The 21,112-nt window shown below is 40.3% G+C and overlaps 1 protein-coding gene across 1 annotated transcript; it reads right to left on the bottom strand.

Annotated features, from left to right (window-relative positions):
• Window positions 1–635: 635 nt before the first annotated feature.
• Window positions 636–15,561, bottom strand: LOC149021906 (AP-5 complex subunit beta-like protein). Its single transcript, XM_089150084.1, has 3 exons — window positions 13,799–15,561; window positions 4,905–5,344; window positions 636–2,982 (listed from the first exon to the last, which is right to left on the bottom strand). The coding sequence occupies exons 1-3, from the start codon at window positions 15,428–15,430 to the stop codon at window positions 1,494–1,496; spliced, it is 3,561 nt and encodes a 1,186-aa protein (XP_089006210.1). The 5' UTR covers window positions 15,431–15,561; the 3' UTR covers window positions 636–1,493.
• Between the last annotated feature and the right edge of the window lie 5,551 nt (window positions 15,562–21,112).

The following is a 21,112-nucleotide window of genomic DNA, read 5'->3' as shown; positions in this document are numbered from 1 at the left end:
TGTTTCCCCAAATACCCCCTCCATCAAGACTTCCCTATCCAAATTGCGCATTCCCTCAAATTGGTTATATTATGCATGTTGATGACTAGACTTATAAAGTTGCAATTGTTGATTACCTTGACAACCATAGGCATAAAATGTCATGGGATGTCTATATTCTTTGGTTGGAAGAGAGGATGCTATAGGCACAGTACTACTCAGCTCATGGGATGGATCCATTGAGGCACTCCTCTTGGCACTGCGTTATACTTTCCTTTTATTGTCAGTTACATTGTATTTGATGTTTTGAACTTAGAAGTTATATATTGAATGTTATGCACTTAAGTAGTTAAGTACTTAAATTTATAGTGTACTTCTTAGACAACTCTACATTAATGTTATGTACATTGAATGACATATTTACATTGACTTTTTTAGTAAAATGCATGTATCAATGTGTTCTTTATACTCTAATTAACTAAAATGTAGAGTCCCACCCTAAAATAATCTCTAAAACCTGTCGAAACTTGCATGAAAAAGTCATAAGTTTGCTCAAAAAATTTTAATTTCCCACCTAGGTTTCCCATTTTCACTTGGTCGAAACTTGAGTTTCCCTTGAATTTTTTTCTGTGATCACCAACTACTTTTCCAAGAAACTTCTAATCTAATCTAATTACATAAATTAAATGGAAAAAGACTCCACTACTCTCACTTTCGTACTAAACTCATGAACCCATGTTTGGGGTCTATTAAGTTGGCCTATTACAAGTAAAACCCAACCAATAAAGGCCCAATCCATACACCTATTGATCCTAGGTTGTTTCCTTGAAGAAAGAAAGAAAAAAAAGACTTCTTTGGTGCTGGATCTGGCATCAGAGATGGCTTCCTTCTTCCATCTGGATCTCATGGTAACACAAAAGCTCTGGACAAACTAAAACCATAGCTTGACATAATCAGAAAATTAGCAGTTAAAGGCAAGAAGTCAGATATCAGTGGTTTATTCTGTTCAGTTAATGTTAAAAAATTTCACTAAAAAAATTATAATAAGAAGGGTCACAAGAATCAACATGCACAAGAACGACAATCTAGAAGTTGCAAATACGTAAAATCAAAGACATACTCAAATTAACATTCAATCTCGGTTACTATTCTGGTTCCCATTGCAATTGAAAGAATAAAAGAAAGAAGCACCATTTATTGAATTTGAGATACATACAGAGTACAAGGTTTTCACCAAAAACACACATGAACACAATACAAGGTTACTACCAAAACAAAAAAAAACACAATACAAGGTGAAGACCAAGGTGCCCCTGAAATATTTACACGATGCTTATTCTCAAATGGGGGGTGGATTCAGATAAAACTGAGGTAAAAATAAAACAGAAAAAAGAAAAAGGAGAACCAGAGAGCTTACAGCAGTATGGGCCACCCGAGGCAAGAGCACTTTGCCAAGAATACAACTGATGTAGTAAATATAAATTGATAGAAGTAATACAAAAAATAATACACGTTTATAACAAAAATAAAGCTTCCAAGTATTCGTCTATATAAGCCAGGCATGGCCAATGGTCAGTCCTAATTCGAACCAATGTACTAATATCACATACCTCCATCTGAAAAAGGAGATGGTACCTTGGTGGGAGAAATATAAGAACAAGAAAGCACCCCATGTTTCTCTTAGTGATATCACTATGGATCTCTTTGTCATTTGCATCAATGTATTCAAGTTGAAGTGGGCCCTCATTAAAACCATGAAAGGAGGTTGAGACATCAAAGGCAGAATTTAAGGATACATCCTTCCAGACAGTGTTCTGGATGACCCCTCTTCCCCTCACTCGGTTAACAAGAGGTTCACCAATCACACTAACAATGTATGGTGTCAAGTACTGCTCCACAACCCCAATCAGAGCTTCAGAAGGGACTTCCAGTAGCTTGACTGATTGGGTTCCACTAATAGCTGCAACTCCTTTGCATCCTTTCAATGGAAATATCTCCCGTCCAGTTTTTGAGGAACTACCACAAGCCTCCCATAATGCATGGAACAAATCTGAGTAGTATGCAGGGATTGCATCCTCTGAAATATCAGATGGAACACTAGCCCTGAGGAACATGTCTTCAATGCCAACCATAATACTCCGAAGCTGCCCATGAATGATCTGACCATTTTCAGTATTAGCTTCAATTGAAACACCAACCAAACCAGGTATTGGTTCTCTTGGCTCTAGTTCAATCACCAGTGGAGCTCTGAAGATATCCTGTTCCACAGGCCCATTTTCTGCAGGTACAATATCAAGGCAATCCTTCGAGGCAGAAGCATTATCATTTCTGCAAGGTTTACCAAGAAGAAAAGGTATATGGACTGATGGAATAGAACCATATGGTGATGATGATGATGAAAAATTAAGGACTATGGCATACATAGCAGGCAGTGCATCTATTCCATCGAGATTATTTGCAGATAAATCAACTCCCCAGATGCGACTAAAGTGCTCAGATTCAAATCTAAGAGTACAAGGTATTTGAATCTTCAGTCCTGACATGTGTCTGAAATCAGGAATGCATAAGAAGTGCTTCCGCAGTATCGCTAGAATCTCCGAAACCTTCGAATCCATCACACGAGGTGGCTCCTTTGGTTGATCAATCATTTCTGTTTCAGAGAAAATTTGGATATCAGAATTGCCATCAACATCCATTAGCACATTTACAGGTTGTTCACCATCTTTGATTCCCTCCAAATATCCAGGGTTTTCACTGCCAATGCCCTGAGTAAATAGAGACAAGGACCATGATTGTTTAACAAGAAGTGGTACCACCCTCTCGATGTGAACATAGGAAGAGATATCTCTGCACTTCTGAAGATCACGAGAAGGCAAAGGTGACTGTGTCTGGAAGAATGAACTACTTGTTGTCGATGGGGAAATACCAGGAAGCTCTTCCCCAAGGTTTAGTATGTGTCTGAGCTTCTTTCCGGGTATGCATGTCAACATCCGCAAGTAGAACCTGCAATATTCAACAGTCCAACGAGGGATCGTTAGGTAACACAGATAGTTTCAATTTCTATAGATTTTCTTGAGAATTTACTTTCCTCTCCCTTCATCTTCTTTCTTGTTTCCCTATTTAGTTCCTAAACCTTCTTTTGATGGAGCATGCAGGGAACCAGGGCTCAAAATTGAGAAGAATGAAAATCTAATTAGTAAGCCATCTGTTCACCACCAACACCCCCCCCCCACCACACAAAAAAAAAAATATATATATATATATATATATATATATATATACACACACACACACACACACAATGGTGCTAACGTCTGAGATGAAATGACCATTATACCCTTCAGTAAAAAATGAAGTCACAATTGTACCCTTACCCATACCATTGAAAATACAGTAAAAATGAAAAATGAAGTTACAATTGTACCCTTACCCCATACCATTAAAATTTACAATTATACCCCTATACCCTATTCTCAAAGAACCAACGGGTGGGTGAAGGGGAATCCCTTCACCCATCTTCTTCCTTCACTCTGCCAGAAATCAATCACCACCACCAGAAATCACCCACCACACCAAAAAAAAAAAAAAAAAAAAAAAAACAAACAAAAAAAAGCATAATGTGTTTTCCCCGTCGAACCACCTCTCTTTGCCATTCAAACATCTCTGCCTTCCAATTCCATGAATAATAAGAGTTTTTTACATGAAGAAAAGCAACAAAAAAGTTGGAATTAAAGAGCTTGGTTGAATCATAAACCACCTAGAGCACTTCAGAAGGTCTCTTGCCTTAAAGTTTAAATTTAGCACCATAAACCAAATGCAAGAACAGCCAACCTGAGTTACATGGAGTCGCAACTTCAGAAGATCTCTTGCCCTCAAGATCCAACAGAAGAATGGGAAAACTAACTGAAACAGTCAACAATAGTTAACAATGAAACAGAAATTAGGAATTGACATAGATAGTTTTTGTATCTCACAAACAGTCATGATTGGTGGATTGCCATCAGAATTTTTGTCAGTCAATGCAAAAGCTATGAAGGGAGTAATTCCTTTGGTGGTGGTACTGGAGGTGCTAGAGGAGCGGAAGAGGATGATATGAAGGCAGGTGGAGTGGTTCATCACTTGCCCATGCAGGTTCTAAAGAATTTCAACAGGATCAGCAAGCTTCATATTGAGCTTCCAAGCAGAGAACTAGGGATCGATTCAGGTGTCTTGCTTAAGTGGAGGGCTGATTTTGGATCTGATTTTGGGTGAAGGGGGTTTCAATGTAAGAAGAGGTGCTGGCGGGTGATTTCCAGCAGGGCCCTTCATTTTCCAGCTACGCAACTTAACCAATGAAGAATATGGATGAAGGGATTCCTCCTTCACCCATCTTTTGCAAAATGTTCAATTTTTGAAAATAGGGTTTAAGTTAAAGGGTATTTGAGTCATTTTCATACATAAGGGGTATTCTGGTCATATTTGAAATATTATTTGAATTTAGTAACGGTTCTAAACGGTCATTAACAAAGTGGACCCCCCTGTAGTTTTTGGCACATTGGGGGGGGGGGGGTTCAGTAATTTCATGACCAACTAGGGCATGTGCACATAAAATTCTTAAAATAAAATAAATAAATAAATAAAAGAGGAAGTTTCAGGCAATGGCTGCACATTTTGCTTAGCAAGAACCTCCCTATCATGATAAAAACCTGACATCACCTAATATTTGGTTACAGCACCCATAAACTGGAGGCTTTTTGCAGTTCAAAGATGCATATTGAAACCCAATTAGTGAACCACTATGTATTGGTTACAACTTGTCACGGTAACACCCAAACATCAGCCTAATCCACTGCAACACCTAAAAGGAGGAACACCTCATGAAAAACAAAATGAAGACCTGATAGTACAGCAAAATCTATAATACTGAAAGAAACATCTCCATATACCTGGCATTATCACGAACCTCCAAGTCAGGAAAGCACAAGCAAGTGAATGCCAAGATGCGGGAGAGTGCAAGGAAGACTCTAGAGCTATGATGGTGCATCAGCATTGTTCGGCAAATGCAAAGAACTTTACTTCCCAGAGACCATGAACTTAATCCTGTTTCTGGACTATGTTTCTCCACAATGGAAACAACAAAAGTGGTAAGCAGCTTTAACAACCCACAAGGAGGTATTGTAGCATTTTCAGCAATCTTCTCAAAAAGCGAAAAGTAAGAAGCCAAATGGTAGTACTTGATGACCTTCGGAAGCAATTGCTCATCATATGTCTGAAGCAATCGCTCCCCCAGCCACTGGTGTGAGTGACAGGCCAACAAACGGTCAATGAAAGCAACAATCACCGAAACTAATCTCCGGAACTCCAATGCCAAGCTCACTAACATTCTCTGCACAACAGAAATTGATAATAGACAAATTAATAGCTTTGCTTTCTTCCTCTCTCTCTCTCTCTCTCTCTTTTTGGGTGTGTTTTTTTTTTTTTTTTTTTTTTTTGGGGGGGGGGGGGGGGGGGTTGTTGGTGGGGGAGGTGCAGACAGAAAAAACAGTTAAAACTTTCTTAGGTTGAATTTTGATAGCTCAACAACCAAGAATCGGTTGACTCTGAAACCTATGTCAAGCCACGGCTAAGAATAATCAGAAAATGAAAATGAGAGATATCTCAAGTAATTCACATCAGGGGCAATTGGACTAGATATGGTGTCAGCCAGCACGGTATATTGGTTTTACAGGGATGCTCAAAGCTTCAATCGTTGTGCAACACATTTCACCCAATTAATGCATAGAACTATGTCAAAACCCACCTTGAAAGTGGGATGAATTCTATTGAAACCCTACTGTCCCTATGGAATCAGAGTGTCTCGATTGTATTGGGTGCATCTGGATGGACCAGATATGGATCAACAGGATGTGCTCTGGATTGGGTAGTCTAAGACCAACGGGCAAGTCAAGTTCAGAACAGGCAAGTTCAGTTGGCCCTTAAATTTCATTTTAGCCACTTTTAACCCCAATTTCATCATTAAAAACCTAATCTCTGACCATAGGCACCTCCCTAATGCTTAAAAAATCATGCAATAATTCAGTTTATTATTCTTATGTGATCTCTAAGCAAACCTCCAGCTATTCTAGAATCAAGGCTTGTGGAGTCAATTAAGATAACCTAGACAAAGAGATGCAGCTTCAATCCATTTAAGGCCGACACCAAGTTCAAGGCAATAACCAGCTTCAAATTAGGGTAGCTCTAGTTAGGGCCACTAGGACATGGATTGAAATCTGACAAAAACCCATTGAGATTTTAAAAGATTTTGAGAATTTTGACCCCACTGAAATGATGGGAGGTCAAAATTTATTACCAGATTTCGCTTGAGATCATCTTCAAGATATCGGTCAAATGGAGGGCCTGACATGGAGATGAAAATAAAGAAACAAAAGAAATGTCTCAAAATCTTGACCACAACCTGAATTTGCTCTGGTTCCAACAAGAAACCTTGTTGTGTGTGTGTGTGTTGGGGGGGGGGGCGTTTTGAGTATTTTGAGCATACTTTACCTCAAATCAAAGGGATTTCTTGAAAAAACACTGACAAACATGTGGAAGCAATGGATTAAAGTTCCCACAACACTGAGATTGAAGTTTTCCTCTTCAGTTTGAGGTAACCCACTTTTCTCTAAATGATGTTTTTTTTTTTTAAATGTATGATCAATACTTGTTCAATGGAATTGAAATTAATATATCTATGATGTACGGTGTAGAGTGTTGGGCTGTTAAAAAGAATCATATAGATAAACTCAGTGTAGCAAAAATGAGGATGTTAAGATGGATGAGTGGCAAAACTAAGATGGATAAGATAAGAAATGATCATATTAGAGTTGGTCTGGGAGTTACTCCCATAAGTGATAAGCTTCGAGAAAGTCGTTTGAGGTCGCACGACCATGTTCAATGGAGACCTATAAATGCCCCTGTACGGAGAAGTGATATAATACATATTGAAGGAACTAGAAGAGATAGGGGTAGACCTAAGATAACCTTATGAGAAGTGGTGAGAAAGGATGTGTATAGCTTAGGCCTTGTATCTAGCATGACTTTGAACAGAACTGTTTGAAGGGCAAGAATCCATGTAGTCGACCCCATTTAGTTGGGACAAGGCTTATTGTTGTTGTTATTGTTGTTGAACACCATGGCCGATTTACCCACGATGTTAAAATAAATTTTTTTCGTAATGTTTGTTGTTTTGGGGTAAATATCATTTAACTCTCCTTTTAGTTGACCAAATGGCACTTGGAACCCCTTTTAGTTGGATAATATCAATTACCTACCCTCTTACCTAGCAAAGGTATCAAACACCTCCCTTCTATTAACATTTTCAGTTAAATTCTACTTTTAATTAAATATTTTTTTAAAACTCTAAACTACCATTATAGTTTAAACTCCAAATTACCCTAGCAGCTAAGACCTTGAATTACCCTCAATTACCTTAGTAGCTAAGACCCTAAATTACCCTCAATTAATTTTATTGTTAAAACCCCAAAATACCTTAATAGTTAAAACCCTAAATTACCCTTAATTAATTTTATTGTTAAAACCCCAAAATGAAATTAATTTTTTTAACAACAAAATTAATTGAAGATACTTTAAGGTTTTAACTACTAGGGCAATTGAGGGTATTTTGGGGTTTTGACAATAATATTAATTGAGGGTAATTCAAAATTCTAACTACTAGGGTAATTGAGATTAATTTGGGGTTTACACTAAAATATTTTTTTTAGTTAAGGGTAGTTTGGAGTTTAAAAAAAAAATTTAATGGCAAAGTAAATTTAACTGAAAAAGTTAACCAAAGGGAGGTGTTTGATACCTTTGCCAAGCAAGTGGGGAGGTTAGTGATATAAAAAATCCAATTAAGAGGGGGTCCAAGTGTCATTTGGTCAACTAAGAGGGGAGGCAAGTGATATTAATCATTTTTTTTATTTTTATGGTATTTATTGACCTAGAAAAAGCAGAAGAGTCCCAGAGCGAATGGCAAGACTAGAGAAAAGAAGTGTGCAAGTAAAAGAGATATAGTAAGGATAGTATGATGGCGGTGACTAGTGTAGAACAGGGGGGACAAAGTAATGACACACAGGGGCACACAAGGGCAACAAGCCCAACAGCACCGAAAGGATGAATAACCAAAGACACAAGATGAGGCCCCCGGGATGCCGGAGAAGTGGAGAGAGACCCAAGGGGGATAATACCAAATAGAATCATGGAGAGTAGCTGGAATCAAAGGCAAACTAGTAGATCGAAGGAATACAGTGAACAGCAGACGGCGGAGAGAATGGGAACGACGAAAAGAGATCCTCGAGTGAGTAGGTACCAGGCAACAAAGAAAAGAGGGAAGAAGAGAGGCCCAAGAAAAAAAGGGGGAGAAGGGAGAGGGCACCGGGCAGGACGCGATTCCAAAAGCAAGGAAAAAAGGACGGCCGACCAGCAGAATACGGGCGAGGGGGAGAAGAACAAAGAAAACCGGGAGCGAAAGAAGAGCAAGAGGAGAGTGGCAAAACAGGAGGAAAGATAAGAAACGATCAGGAGGCCCTATAAGGATAGCTAGAAACGTTTGAGGGGCACGCCCGTCAACGGAGCCATAAATGCTCGTCGGAGAAGGAATCCATATGAAGGACGAAGAGCGGGGTAGACCTAAGATAACCGGAGAAGTGGTGGAAAGGATATGTTAGCTTAGGCCTTGATCTGCAGGCCACGCCGATTGGAGGGCAAGAATCCATGTAGCCGACCCCATTTAGTTGGGAAAAGGCTTATTGTTGTTGTTGTTGTTGTTATGGTTAAAAATGAATCTATTTACCCACATCAAAAATATAAAAACAAATATATATATGACAAATGTATTGTATGGTGATTGAATAAATATATGGTGAATAACACAAGCATAGCCTCACGATGTGGAAACATTTTCCCACCTGAATATATTTATTTTAAGTTCCTAAAAATTAGAATAATTATATACAGCTATTAAAAAAGGGACAGAAAATCAGTTTTGGTTTTGAAAATAGTAGTAAAATTTGATAAGGCTTTCCACATGTGTCTCAAGTGCAGCCCATGTCATGTTGGGTTTGCTATAGTGTTCCAATATTACTTTGAAAATATTCTAAATAGGTCTTGTACATAATAAAAACCATTTAGATTCGACCGCAAACAAACAAGCACGAGTATGAATCCAAAAGACCATTGTGGATTCTTTTTATCAACTCAACCATGGATATGGGCTTACAGGCCTTAAAATAGACGTCCAAGAAGAATCAGACCAAATATGCCTATAACCCACTGAAATCCAGCAGACATTGTGCTAGATTTTGGCTTAAATCTCAATATCCAGGTCATCCTAGTAGGGATGAGATGCCGAGACAAGACAAGATTTTGAACCTTGTTCTAGGGTAGCTTTTGGGTGATGGGCTGGGATTGTTATTATTTAAGATAAATGGTGTGGAAACCCCATTTTGACTAAGATAGGAGAATAAAGATGAGTTTAGGTTAGGTTTGGTTTGAAAAAGAAAATTATTCTTGGGCAACATTTAGAGAGCACTGTCTGTTAAGTGCTAGGAGGGCTCAAGGCTGTTTGTGTCGGCTGAAACTTTGATTGAACCTAGAATTTGATACCCAAGGTATGTTTCCCAAGTTTGGTTGAATTCAAAGATAAGAAGTCACTGATCCCGCGGATTAAAATCAGGGTTCAAAACAATAACTAATAATCCGGGCTTTAGGCAAGTCAGAATTTAATGGGACTTGGATGGAAGCTTAATTGTAAGGGGCTTACGTGGTTAAAGTTCGGTGCAATTCCGATGGATGGTTGTGGTGCTATGGCATTTCGTGGTTTTTATGTCAAGAAGGGACTGCTTGAGGTAGTGGATTCAAATAGAAATTACAGGGAAGAGAAAAGAGAAATGGAGGTGCTGGCTGCCTGGTGCCTGGATGGAGGAGCCATGTATGAATCTATGAGGAGCTTGAGTGGTGTGGAGACGGAATCTTCAATCACGAAGAAGGATCTCAAGTTTTCTTCACCAAGAACCTTCTGTGGAACACCTTGGAGTTACCTTCTCAGGCTGTAACACCAAACAAACTCAGGAATTCAGGATAGAAAAGGATAACAAAATTGGCAGCAAAACCAGATAATTTCATAAAAATAATGAAGTGTGTACTGACCTTTACATGGACTACCCGATCATGGGCTGCTTTATTATGACTTAACTTGATAGAACACACCTTAAATTAAAACAACTAGACTGTCCTAACTTGGCTTGGCAGAATTACAGAACTGTACCCTTTTTTTTTTTTTTTTTTTGGGGGGGGGGGGGGGGATGAATAAAGAATTCATTACCAAAGGAAAAAGGGGGCGGGGGTGAATAAAGAACTGATTACCAAAGGTAAAAAGGGGGGGGGGAGAGGATATAAACGAACTCAAGGGCAAAGCCCAGACAAAACCGACACAGGCAGCAAGCTAAACAACAAAAATAAATAGCAACAACCGGTTAAAACCAAAAGAAGATCAGGGACTAAATTTTGCCCCCATTCTTTTTCTTTCTTCTTCTTCTTCTTTTTTTCCCCCCTCTCTCCTGTGAGATTTTTAATCCACTACGAAATCTCCATCCAGATTGCGAGGCCCCTTAGTCAAGTGATTGCTTCTTCGACAGCCGACACAAACAGGATCGTTATTATTGACAATTAGGGCCAAATCGCCCAAGGATGCAAGAGGAGAGTCCAAACCATCAAGGACCTCAGGGTCAGTGGGCCCATTACAAGCACACTAAGAAAGGCCCAATACATGGTCCACGACAATGGACACCCAGGGAGGGGGTGGAGGAGATGCCTCAGCATGGGCAATCAGGAGGGAGGAGTAGCGGGCTACAACAGGGCTGATCAAGCAGCTTTTGATCAAGGATGCAAGAGGAGAGTCCAATCCATCAAGGACCTCAGGGTCAGTGGGCCCATTACAAGCACACTAAGAAAGGCCCAATACATGGTCCACGACAATGGACACCCAGGGAGGGGGTGGAGGAGATGCCTCAGCATGGGCAATCAGGAGGGAGGAGTAGCGGGCTACAACAGGGCTGATCAAGCAGCTTTTGAGAAGGTGGGAAATCCCCAATTCAAGGAGAGGGGAAGAAGAGAAGGGAGGCCCATTAGAGGGGGGCTCATTAGGACAAGAAGAGGTAGATGGGCCGGGCTAGGAGGCGGGGTGGGGAAGGCCCAATGAATGGTCCACAACAACGGGGATGGGAGAACACAAGAGACAAGGGGGAAGAATGGGGTTAGATTGGATGATAGACACCACAATGTGGTGCCTAGGAGGGGCCAACAAGAAGGGGGGTGGTTCTGGGCATGCAAGGGAATAAAAGGGATTAGGGGAGATGCGAAAGGAAGAGAAGGGAGTGGAGGCAAGGGAAGCCTCGATCATGGCAGAGTCAATCGGGGTAGAGGAGACAACCGTAGGAGGGGAAGAGGTGGAGGGGTTCAACAGAAGAGAAGGCAAAGGGGGACAGCGCAGGGCGAAGAGGGCGGCCAGAAAGAAAACGGGAGACCAGGAGGGAGGCAGGGAGGCACGGGAGAAGCACCGCAGCAGCAAGCCGGGTGGGGCAGGAGGGTCAGCTCTTGGAAGAAAAGCACCGGTGGTGCCATCAACTCCACTGCCGCGGCCTCCCTCGCCGTAGGAGGGGAAGAGGTGGAGGGGTTCAACAGAAGAGATAGGCAAAAGTGGGGAAAGCTGCAGGTGCAGAAGAGGGCAGGCCTTATAATAGAAAAACGTTGGAGATTACAGGTAGGGGGTTGCAGGTTGAAGGCTTACCGGAAGAAGAAAAGCACAACTAGCAGCAGCATAAAGCCTGGTGATAGGGGCACTGGGGCAGTGAGGGTCAGCTCTTGGTAGAAAAAGCACCGAGAGGTCACCATCAACTTCCAACTGCGCAAATCGGTTCCTCCCATTGCCGAGATACCCAGAGGTGAGATCGCCGGCGGATTCTTGGAAGCAGGAACCTAACCATTGGTGGCAATAGACCTTTTTTTTTTTTTTTTTTTGTGTGGTGGTCAAACGCGGCAATAGACCTTGCTGACTAGAGAAGCGGTCTTCTGGGCAGTAGCAGGGCGTTCAAGGAGTTATCAGAAATTGAGCAGTTTGGATGGCTGAACACCTTGCACCGATGGCAGACTGGAGGGAGATCAAAGCTTAAACCATTTTCATCTCTGACCAAAATGGAAGCAGGCAGCAAGGAGGAACCCATGACCTCAACACATATTCTAGCATACGATAGTCTTTTACACTTGAAAGCATTAGCATACATGCGAAGGGGTTAGCCGATGAGAGAGGCAATACGACATAATAGGCTGTCTGAGTTCCAAAATTGCAGCAGGGGGGCCTGGGAGGGATATCCAGAGGGGAATGACATTCAAATCCATTTTTTTCTAGTTTCAATTTAAGGCTCCACGGCCTGAGGCAAATCCTCTTGTTCCTGGCCATCCAAGAGGCACCTTCGATTGCCCGGAGCTTAGCTTTTTCGTCGAAGAATTGGAAAATGGAGACACCATTATTGATTATATGAGTGGAGAAAGTCTTCTACTTTCCACTACTTAGATAGGGAAGCATGAGTGATCTTGGACGGAGGATGGGAATCCATGAAGTTCCGAACAAGGCAGGCCTTCCATTTTGCGATACCAAGGGCTAAGGAGTAGGGACAAAGAGTGAACACAATGGAGCCACTGAGAGTGAACACAATGGAGCCATTGCTAGAAGGCTGGACATCATGAAGGGAGAGGTCAGCATTTGTAGGGGAGGTTAGGGAGAAGAGGGAGGGGCAACCGAAGGGGAGGGGTTGTTTGTAGGTAGGGGAGAAGGGGAAGGGGGTTTGCTCATAGCTCATCCAGACCTCAGGCCAAATTCCCTATCAATTCATGTAGGAAGGGTTGAGTAAAAGTGTTTTCTTCATTGGTTTCTGCAGGAATGTACTTACCTGGCAAATTTATTAAACAATGAAAAGTGATTTTAAATAAGAAAATAATAATAATGGGCTTATATTAGCCCATTCTTGTGCTGCTGGACAGTAAACCTAGAGTCTCCCTTGGGCCTTGGGCTTCCACTTGGTTTGGGTATTGGGAACTACATCACAAAGTGGGGATAAGTCATGTAATGATATGCATGGAACTGTCCTATTATTAGTAAATGCAGCTTACTCCCTCATATGTTAATTATGAGACATGCTACTAGTTCCATGTTATTACAAAGCATCCTATTAGTTTCTTGTTCTTGTTTGTACGCATAAGGAGTGGGCCTTGGTGCAATGGTTGGTGAGCCATAATCGTAGCTTGAGGTCAAGGCAAAAACAGTTTCTCAGCAAAGATTGTTGGGGTAAGGCTTCATAGGAAAATTGGCCCCTCCCCTGTCCCAAAGTCTGCTTGTGCAGAAGGCTTCGGCATTGGGTTTGCCTTATTCTTGTTTGTACACATTATGATGCTCATGATGTGGTTGGGAAATCTAAAATGATGTTGATGCTTAAGAAATTGAAGCGAAGTAACTCATATATTGATAAGTAAATAAATGACATATTATTGATCATGAGGAAAGAACAATGGCATCTTATGGAGCTACGGCTTTCATGTCTAATTACTGTAATGTATAAGCGTGAGGACTTTATTTCATTAGCTTGGAATGACACAAATTGAATAAATGTAGAGATTTAGACTAAAACTATGTTTTATAATTGAACATAAGGAAACAACTGAAGTGAGGATGCATTTGCTAAATGTAATGGAATGAAAGGAAGGTACCTTTCACTTCTAATGAAAAATAATTAGTTAAAAGAAAAAGTACCTGTAAATTTGGAAAACTTGAAGATTCCATGAAAACACTGAGAGTAGCAGGATCATCAGACACAGAATGAGGTGCTGAACCTATCAAGAACTTATGGAAAGCTCGGAATGCGACAGCGGTTTCCGTGCTCCAAGGGGGCAACCATTTAAATGCTGAAACAGAGACGAGGCCATCTTCAAAGAGTTTTACCAAAGAAACTCCCGCACCCTCTGGATCCTCTGAACTTGACTTGTCAAGACAGATTCCACAGTAGGCAAGCAAGTCTAGTTTCATAGCCTTCAATGCCAGTGGATCGAAGACCGCTGGATAGAAGTTTATAACCATATTAGTAATAGAACTCCTCTTTGTCGCTTCCCTCTTCAAGGGTAAACAAATAAAACCCAGTAACCAGTGGAGGGCCAGCAGGCGGAAAACTAGATGATGCTGCATTTCCTTCGAGATTAGCATCAGACGCCGAGAAATCTCACCCTCTTGGTCATCAAACGCATCTACGAAACGGGAATATAGCATCAGAACAACATGACATAGGATAGGATTGTACGAGTAAAGCAAGCCAGAGAATTGCACCTTCAACAACGACGCTTGCAATTCCAGAGCCATAGTAACGCCCATCAACATCGACATGAATTCCAACATCCCACAGGCTGTTAGAATCTGCGGCCTTTCGAGCAAGAAAGCCGTCACTCTCCTTAGCTCCCTAATATTCGAAACTGATAACTCCCTAGTCTCAAAAGAAGCTGAGGCTAGAAGGGAATGCGGCACGCTGAAAGGGACCAGAGGGACCGAGGTGGTAAGAATCGGCACGTTGGTCTTGTAGGTCACGATATCATGGATCACCGATGTTAACAACAGAATGTAGCTTTGTGACGCATGAGTTCTCTCGCTTTGGCACAAATTCCATAGATGGCCGACCACATCAGCAAGCAAGCACGGATAGGCCCTCTCCAATTCCCTCAAGCATTCGCAGGCCACACCCCTGGTCTGCCGATCCACCCCGTAGTTCGGCCGATTAATGACAGTCAAGAGCAATTCTGTCAAACTTTCTAAGTAGCGAATTCCATTTTTCAATCCATCCATAGAAATCATGACTGAAGTTGAACAAATCATCATTTCTTCTTTCAGCGAATACGTCATTGAGATTCCATCCACTGGTGCTTGAACAACAGACCGGAGAGCTTCCATTAGTCTCCTCAATGCCTCTTCGGCCTCAGATTCTTTAATCAAAACTTCAAAGAACTCTTCAAGAAATACGATCAACTGGAGCTTTAGCGGAAAATCTTTCTTGAGAACGGCGGAGAGAATAAGATCGAGGAAAGAAAGGCCAGGATACTGTGTAAGCCATCGCTCCCGAAGAGCAGTTCTGAACTGGAAATCCTCGATGAAAGTCTCCCATTCTAGGGAAGACAACTGCTTCAATGGCTTCTCCATATACACAATAAATAAATAAACCCTAAGACCTATAAAAACTCGTTTTCCAGAACTGAAGCAGGACACAAAAAATTTAACTTCAAATCTATGCATCGAATCCAAAAGCTTATATATATCCAAGCAAGCGATACTGGAAACACTTAAATCGCCATTGAAATTCCTCATTCGCGGTTGCGCCGACGGATGAGAGAAGGAAAAATTCATTCCCCTATAATCCGACTTCTACAGGCCTCCAGAGGAAACAACCCTTCGCAGTGATCTGGTGGCATTCGGATTAGCTCGTTCGTTTCGATCCATGGAGTGATGATGTAATCCGGAATTAATCCACGGACCGATTTGGTTCTATAATTTTAAATCCATCCAAATTACTAATGCCTCCCTCTGGTCAAGTTTAATAACTATTTTATAATCTATACTTTTTAAAAGGGTAATTAGTATTGCCCCATATACTATCTCCTATACTTTTCAAAATTACTAATCCAACATTTAACTTTGTGTATAATTATTAATGCCCTTTACCGTTAAGTTCGTTAGTTTACTAATGATGTAGCACCTTTATATTTTCTCAAAAATCCCAAAATACCCTTATTCTTATCTCTTTACTTATTTACCCTTTTGTCAAGTTATAGTAGTACTCAGAAAAAAATAACCATAATCTGTTTTATTCTCAAATGAAAAAAAAAACACTAAATAAAGAAAAAATGATTGAATAAAACTCAAATAGAAACCGAAGAGGAAGGAAAATCGAAATCTAACTCAAATTGAAAATAAATGAAGTTTAGTGAAGATGGGAAACCAAATTGGATTTGGATTTTGCCAATTTCTTTAATTTTCAAAATAAATGAAGTTTAGTGGGGTGGGAAACCAAATTGGATTTGGATTTTGCTCATTTCTTTAATTTAAGATAAATGAATTCAAAATAAATGAAATTCAGTGAATGTGGGAAACCAAGTCAGATTTGGATTTTTTGTCCATTTCTATAATTCAAAATAAATGAAGTTTAGTGGAGGTGGGACACCAAATCAAAATTTTTTGCCCATTTCTTTAATTCAAAATAAATAAAGTTTAGGGTAAAATTGACATTTAATTTAGTTTTTATAAATGGGTAGCATCGTCTTTCGATTTCTTAATTTTAATGAAGGACAAAGTAGACATTACATATTCAAACTTAACGACTACTTAACACCATTATAAGGAAGGGGGGCAACCGTAATTTCGTAAAGAACAGGGTTTTATTAGTAATAAAATCAAACTACAAAGGGGCAACAATAATTATCCCTTTTTAAAATTATATTAGTCCAACCTTATCATTGATACCCCTACAATTAAACTTCGTTAGCTAACTAATGATGTGGCATCTTTGTATATTTGAAAAATCCCAAAATAACCCAAGGTAAACCATCTTCTTTTGTTTTTTTGGTAAGAAGATTCATTAAGGCTGAGCTGAAGCCAAGGCTGATGGACTCAGCCAAGGAGTGGAAAGTGGTCAAACCGTCGAGCCCGCAATCGACAGGGCCTTCCTAGCTAGGACATGGGCAATTACATTGCTAGTTGTAGGAATTACATCAAATCTACATTCTAAGAAGTATGATTGAAGTTTTCTTATATCCACAATGATAGGATCAAGACATAAGGGGATACCCAGTGTTTGATAGTGGAGGATGTGAATGAGTTCTTCGCAATCCGATTGAAACACAGCACTATCAAAGCATTCACCCAGTGAGTCTAACGTTGCTACTCTTAACGCCATCGCTTTGCCCATTAGGGCCTGTTCAAAAAAGACCTTTTTAGAGACCGCCTTTAACAGAAGCCCATTTGTGTTATACATAGCATAGCCCAAGCCCATCAGATTTTTACCCACAAGCAAAGAAGCATCAGTTTGAATAAGATGCCAGCCCATTGGAAGAGAGACATTATGAATTGTAGATGGATTTGATGGGCTTTGTATTTGAGCTGATTTACTTGAAACTTCTTTTGCCTTCCAGAAATCACCATGAAGCTTTATGGCCCTGTGTACCACCTCGATTGGGGTTCTCTTGAGCAACTTAAACATATATTCATTTATTGCTATCCATATTTCCTATAGAAGACAAAAGCAGAGGCAAAGGAAACTCCTGGATTCCTTTTTATCTCTTGGGAGAAGGTGCCGAATTTCTTGAAGCCAATCTGCAAGGTGGAGTGGCTGCTGTAGTGGTGGTTTGTAAGAGAGGGGGCTTGCAAACCATACTTTTCTGGCAAAATCACAATCAAGAAAAATATGTCCCACAAATTCTTCAATGATGCAGGCTCGGTGACAAAAGTAATCCCCTGGCATAATGCGTTTTCTCAGATTTTCACCAGTTGGGAGACCTTCTGCGCAAGCTTTCCATACTAAATTTATGATTTTGGGCAGAGCATGTGTCTTCCAAATCATACTCCAGATTTCACTGGTTATGCTTTTCCACCTTGGTGTGCGAGAGGTAGACGTTTGTTGTTGCTCTGTTGCTGCCATTTTATTTGATAAGGCATGGTACGTTGATTTAATTGAAAAAATGTCTTTCTTGTCAGCCCCCCAAACAAGTTCATCTTCATTGGGAAACAGGCCTAACTGAATGCAGCGAATTTCAGCTGCATCAAGAGGATGGAAGAAATCAGGAAGAAGTGTTTCGTTTCAGCTCCTAGTATCCTCTGATATAAGGTCTGCCACCCAGTATAACGAACAAATATTTGGTTTGGGATATCAAATTTTACCTCCTTGGATATTTGGCAACCATCAATCCTCCCATATACTGATTCTGTCTCCTTTTCCTACTTTCCATCTTAAGTTTTCCTTGAGAATATCTTTGCCGTCTATAATACTGCGCCACGCCCAGCTAGGATTGTGTCCTAACATTGCATCAAGCAAATTTGTAGTTGGGAAGTAGATACTTATTGTGAATTTTGCCCAGAGGGTATCAGGTTCCTTCCACAATCTATAGGCCAATTTTGTAAGAAGTGCTGAATTCTGCCTTTTAGTATCACGGATACCTAATCCACCTTTGTCTTTTGATGAATATAATCTCTTCCAACTAATCTAGTGTGCTTTTTGTCTTCCATCACATTGACCCCAAAAGAAATCTATTGAATTTTTGTTTAGGTTATCATGGATCTGCTTTGGGATTCTAAAATGAGCACTTGCAAATTGGGGAAGGTGCCATAATCACAGATTTAAGTAGTACTTCCTTGCCTACTTGTGATAGCAGATTCAATTTCCAGCTTTCAAATCTTCTTTGCACCTTCTCCTTCAAGAAACCAAAAGTGTTAACTTTCGAAACCCCAACATCTAGTGGCAAACCCAAGTACTTTGTAGGTTCTTAAGTATATGAAATTTTTAGGATTCTTGAGAACCATCTTCTAAATCTGAGACGAGTATTGGGGCTGAAAAATAAACTTGATTTATCCATATTGATGTCTTTGTCCACTACCTTGGCAATAGTCATGATCTCATGGGGGGTATCTGTTTTTAACTGACATACCTTTGATGCTTCCAGCTTGTTCTTCTTGGGCAATAAAAGTGTTGAATCCTTGAGCACATAGGATGAATAAGGCTAGAGACATCAGATCGCCTTGGCGGATCCCCCTCATTGGGGTGATGGAGGTAGTGATATTACCATTTATAAGTAATCTGTACGAAACAGAGGATACACAACTCATAATGAGAGAAATCCAAGAATGGTTAAAACCCAATCTTACTAGCATAGCCTTAAGGTAAGTCTAGTCCACTCTGTCATAAGCCTTTTTCATGTCCAACTTGACTCCTAAAAATGTCTTCTTTCCCTTTATCCTGTGTTTGATATAGTGGAACAGCTCATGTGCCATGAAGATATTATCCGAAATCTGTCTTGAAGGAATGAAAGCAGATTGATAAGGGCTGATAATTGCTGGAAGAAACTCCTGGAGTCGTTGAGCAATGATTTTTTAAATGACCTTGGTTGCTACTCCACCTAAACTGATGGGCCGGAATTTTTCAGCTGAGTTAGGGCAAGGCACTTTCGGAATAAGACAAATGTATGAGACATTCATTTTAGGGTCCATCACACCTGTAGATAAACACTCAAGCACAAAGTTAGTTAAAATTTGGCCTGTGGATTCCCAGAGCTTCTGGAAAAAGATGGAAGGGAGGCCATCAGGGCCAGGGGCTTTAAGAGGGCTCATTGCAAAGAGAGCTGATTTAATCTCCTCAAGGGATGGCGGCTGACACAGCTTGGTGTTCATTTCTGGAGTAACTATGGGCTGAGTAGCCATAAGAAACTTTTCCATTGCCACAAGGTCTACATGTTCTGAGGTGAATGAGGAAGGAACACATGGCCTACTGTGCATTTATGGATGGCAAAGGGACTGTGTGTAGAACTAAAACCCACCATCCCAATGCCCACATAGGTTTGCTTTCATTTAGTCATCATCTTCATGATGTACACAACTGAGAGAGAGAAAGAGAGAGACCTGCTTGTTCTATTATGAGTTGGCAGATTGGAAAATAGAAGATTGTACTATTCTCACACTTCTCCATCATACATTTAGAAGATATGTCCATTTTCATTTCAAAAATTAGTGTTTAGAGATGAGCCCTCTCCTAAATAAGTGGTGAAAAAGTGGAGTGTGGGGGGAAGCATAATGAATTGAACTCTTCTTTCATCTCTTACAACTGCTACCAAGGAAATTACAAAGTTTGGTTGTTATACCTACATCCAGGGCTCAGATTCAAAGCCTAAATGTAGTATCGAGAAGAGAAGAACTTACAACTACTACACCTAGTGTTGTTCAAAATGAATCCCAACCTAGAGACCCCAAAACCCTTGCAAATAAGCAAGATTACAACCCTGAAGCCACAGATAACAAAGGAGGAAGAAGAAAAACACTCAAAACCCTAGCAAAGCAACCCAGTGTTGGGGTAATTGTATTACAAATTCAATAGAACACAATAATAAAATTCCAATACAATTGAAAGATGAAGATCCTTAGCCAATTTAGAGAGCTTGATGTTGCAATCGAATGAACCACCAGCGAACGAGGTTGAGCCACACCTTGAGTATTGTCTTTAAGATAATTGATGCACCCTACTACCAAGGGTTCTTCGCACCACTACCTCCAAGATAAAGTAACCTTCAACTAGAAGATGAGGTAGTTCTTCTAGTCCCTTCAAGGAGCCAAAAGCTAGAACACAACACTTAGACAAACTCAAAAAAGAAATGAACTTCATAAAACAAATAATGCAAGTGTGAGGAGTGTCTCTATTCCACACCACATACAAGGAAGGGGATGGGTTTATATAGGCCCAAACCACATCTAATACCTCTTGAGATTCTCAAGACAATGAATTGGGTCATTGAATCACAATGACTTACCTCCTCACAAGGGAGAGAATCAATTCTCTAGTAATGGAGAATCAATGGGCTTGTCCCTCCTCTAATGAGAATAAACCACATTGACCTAATCTCCCCACTACTTGGAGAATTAACTCTCATATTCACCTCTTTTGTATGAATTGGATTTAATCCATTCAATAACCTTAACCACACTAATGGTAATGGCCATGAATGGTCATGAAGTTGAAATGAGAATTGAAGGTCAAGAGTTAGAATTTGAGTAAATTTCACCCTACAAGTAAGCCCACCTCATCACCATGATCAAGACCTTTAAGAGCCATGATCAATGTCATGAAGAGCTTTATAACCAAGGTCACTAAGGGCCTCCTTTACTCATGGGTGCCTCATTACCACCCTTACATCATGGGTCCCACAACAATTAAAATAAAAGAAATGCAAAAACTAATTTTGAAACTTAATATAGATTTTAATAAAAAACCTAACAATCCCCCACAAGTTTCAAAAATTGCAAAAAAAAAAAAAAAAAAAAAAAAAAAAAAAA

The sequence above is a fragment of the Hakea prostrata genome, chromosome 3 (genome assembly GCF_041222555.1).
Source record: "Hakea prostrata isolate BN-2017 chromosome 3, UWA_Hpros_2, whole genome shotgun sequence".
NCBI classification, from domain to species: domain Eukaryota; kingdom Viridiplantae; phylum Streptophyta; class Magnoliopsida; order Proteales; family Proteaceae; genus Hakea; species Hakea prostrata.
This window is presented reverse-complemented; position numbering and strand designations above follow the sequence as displayed.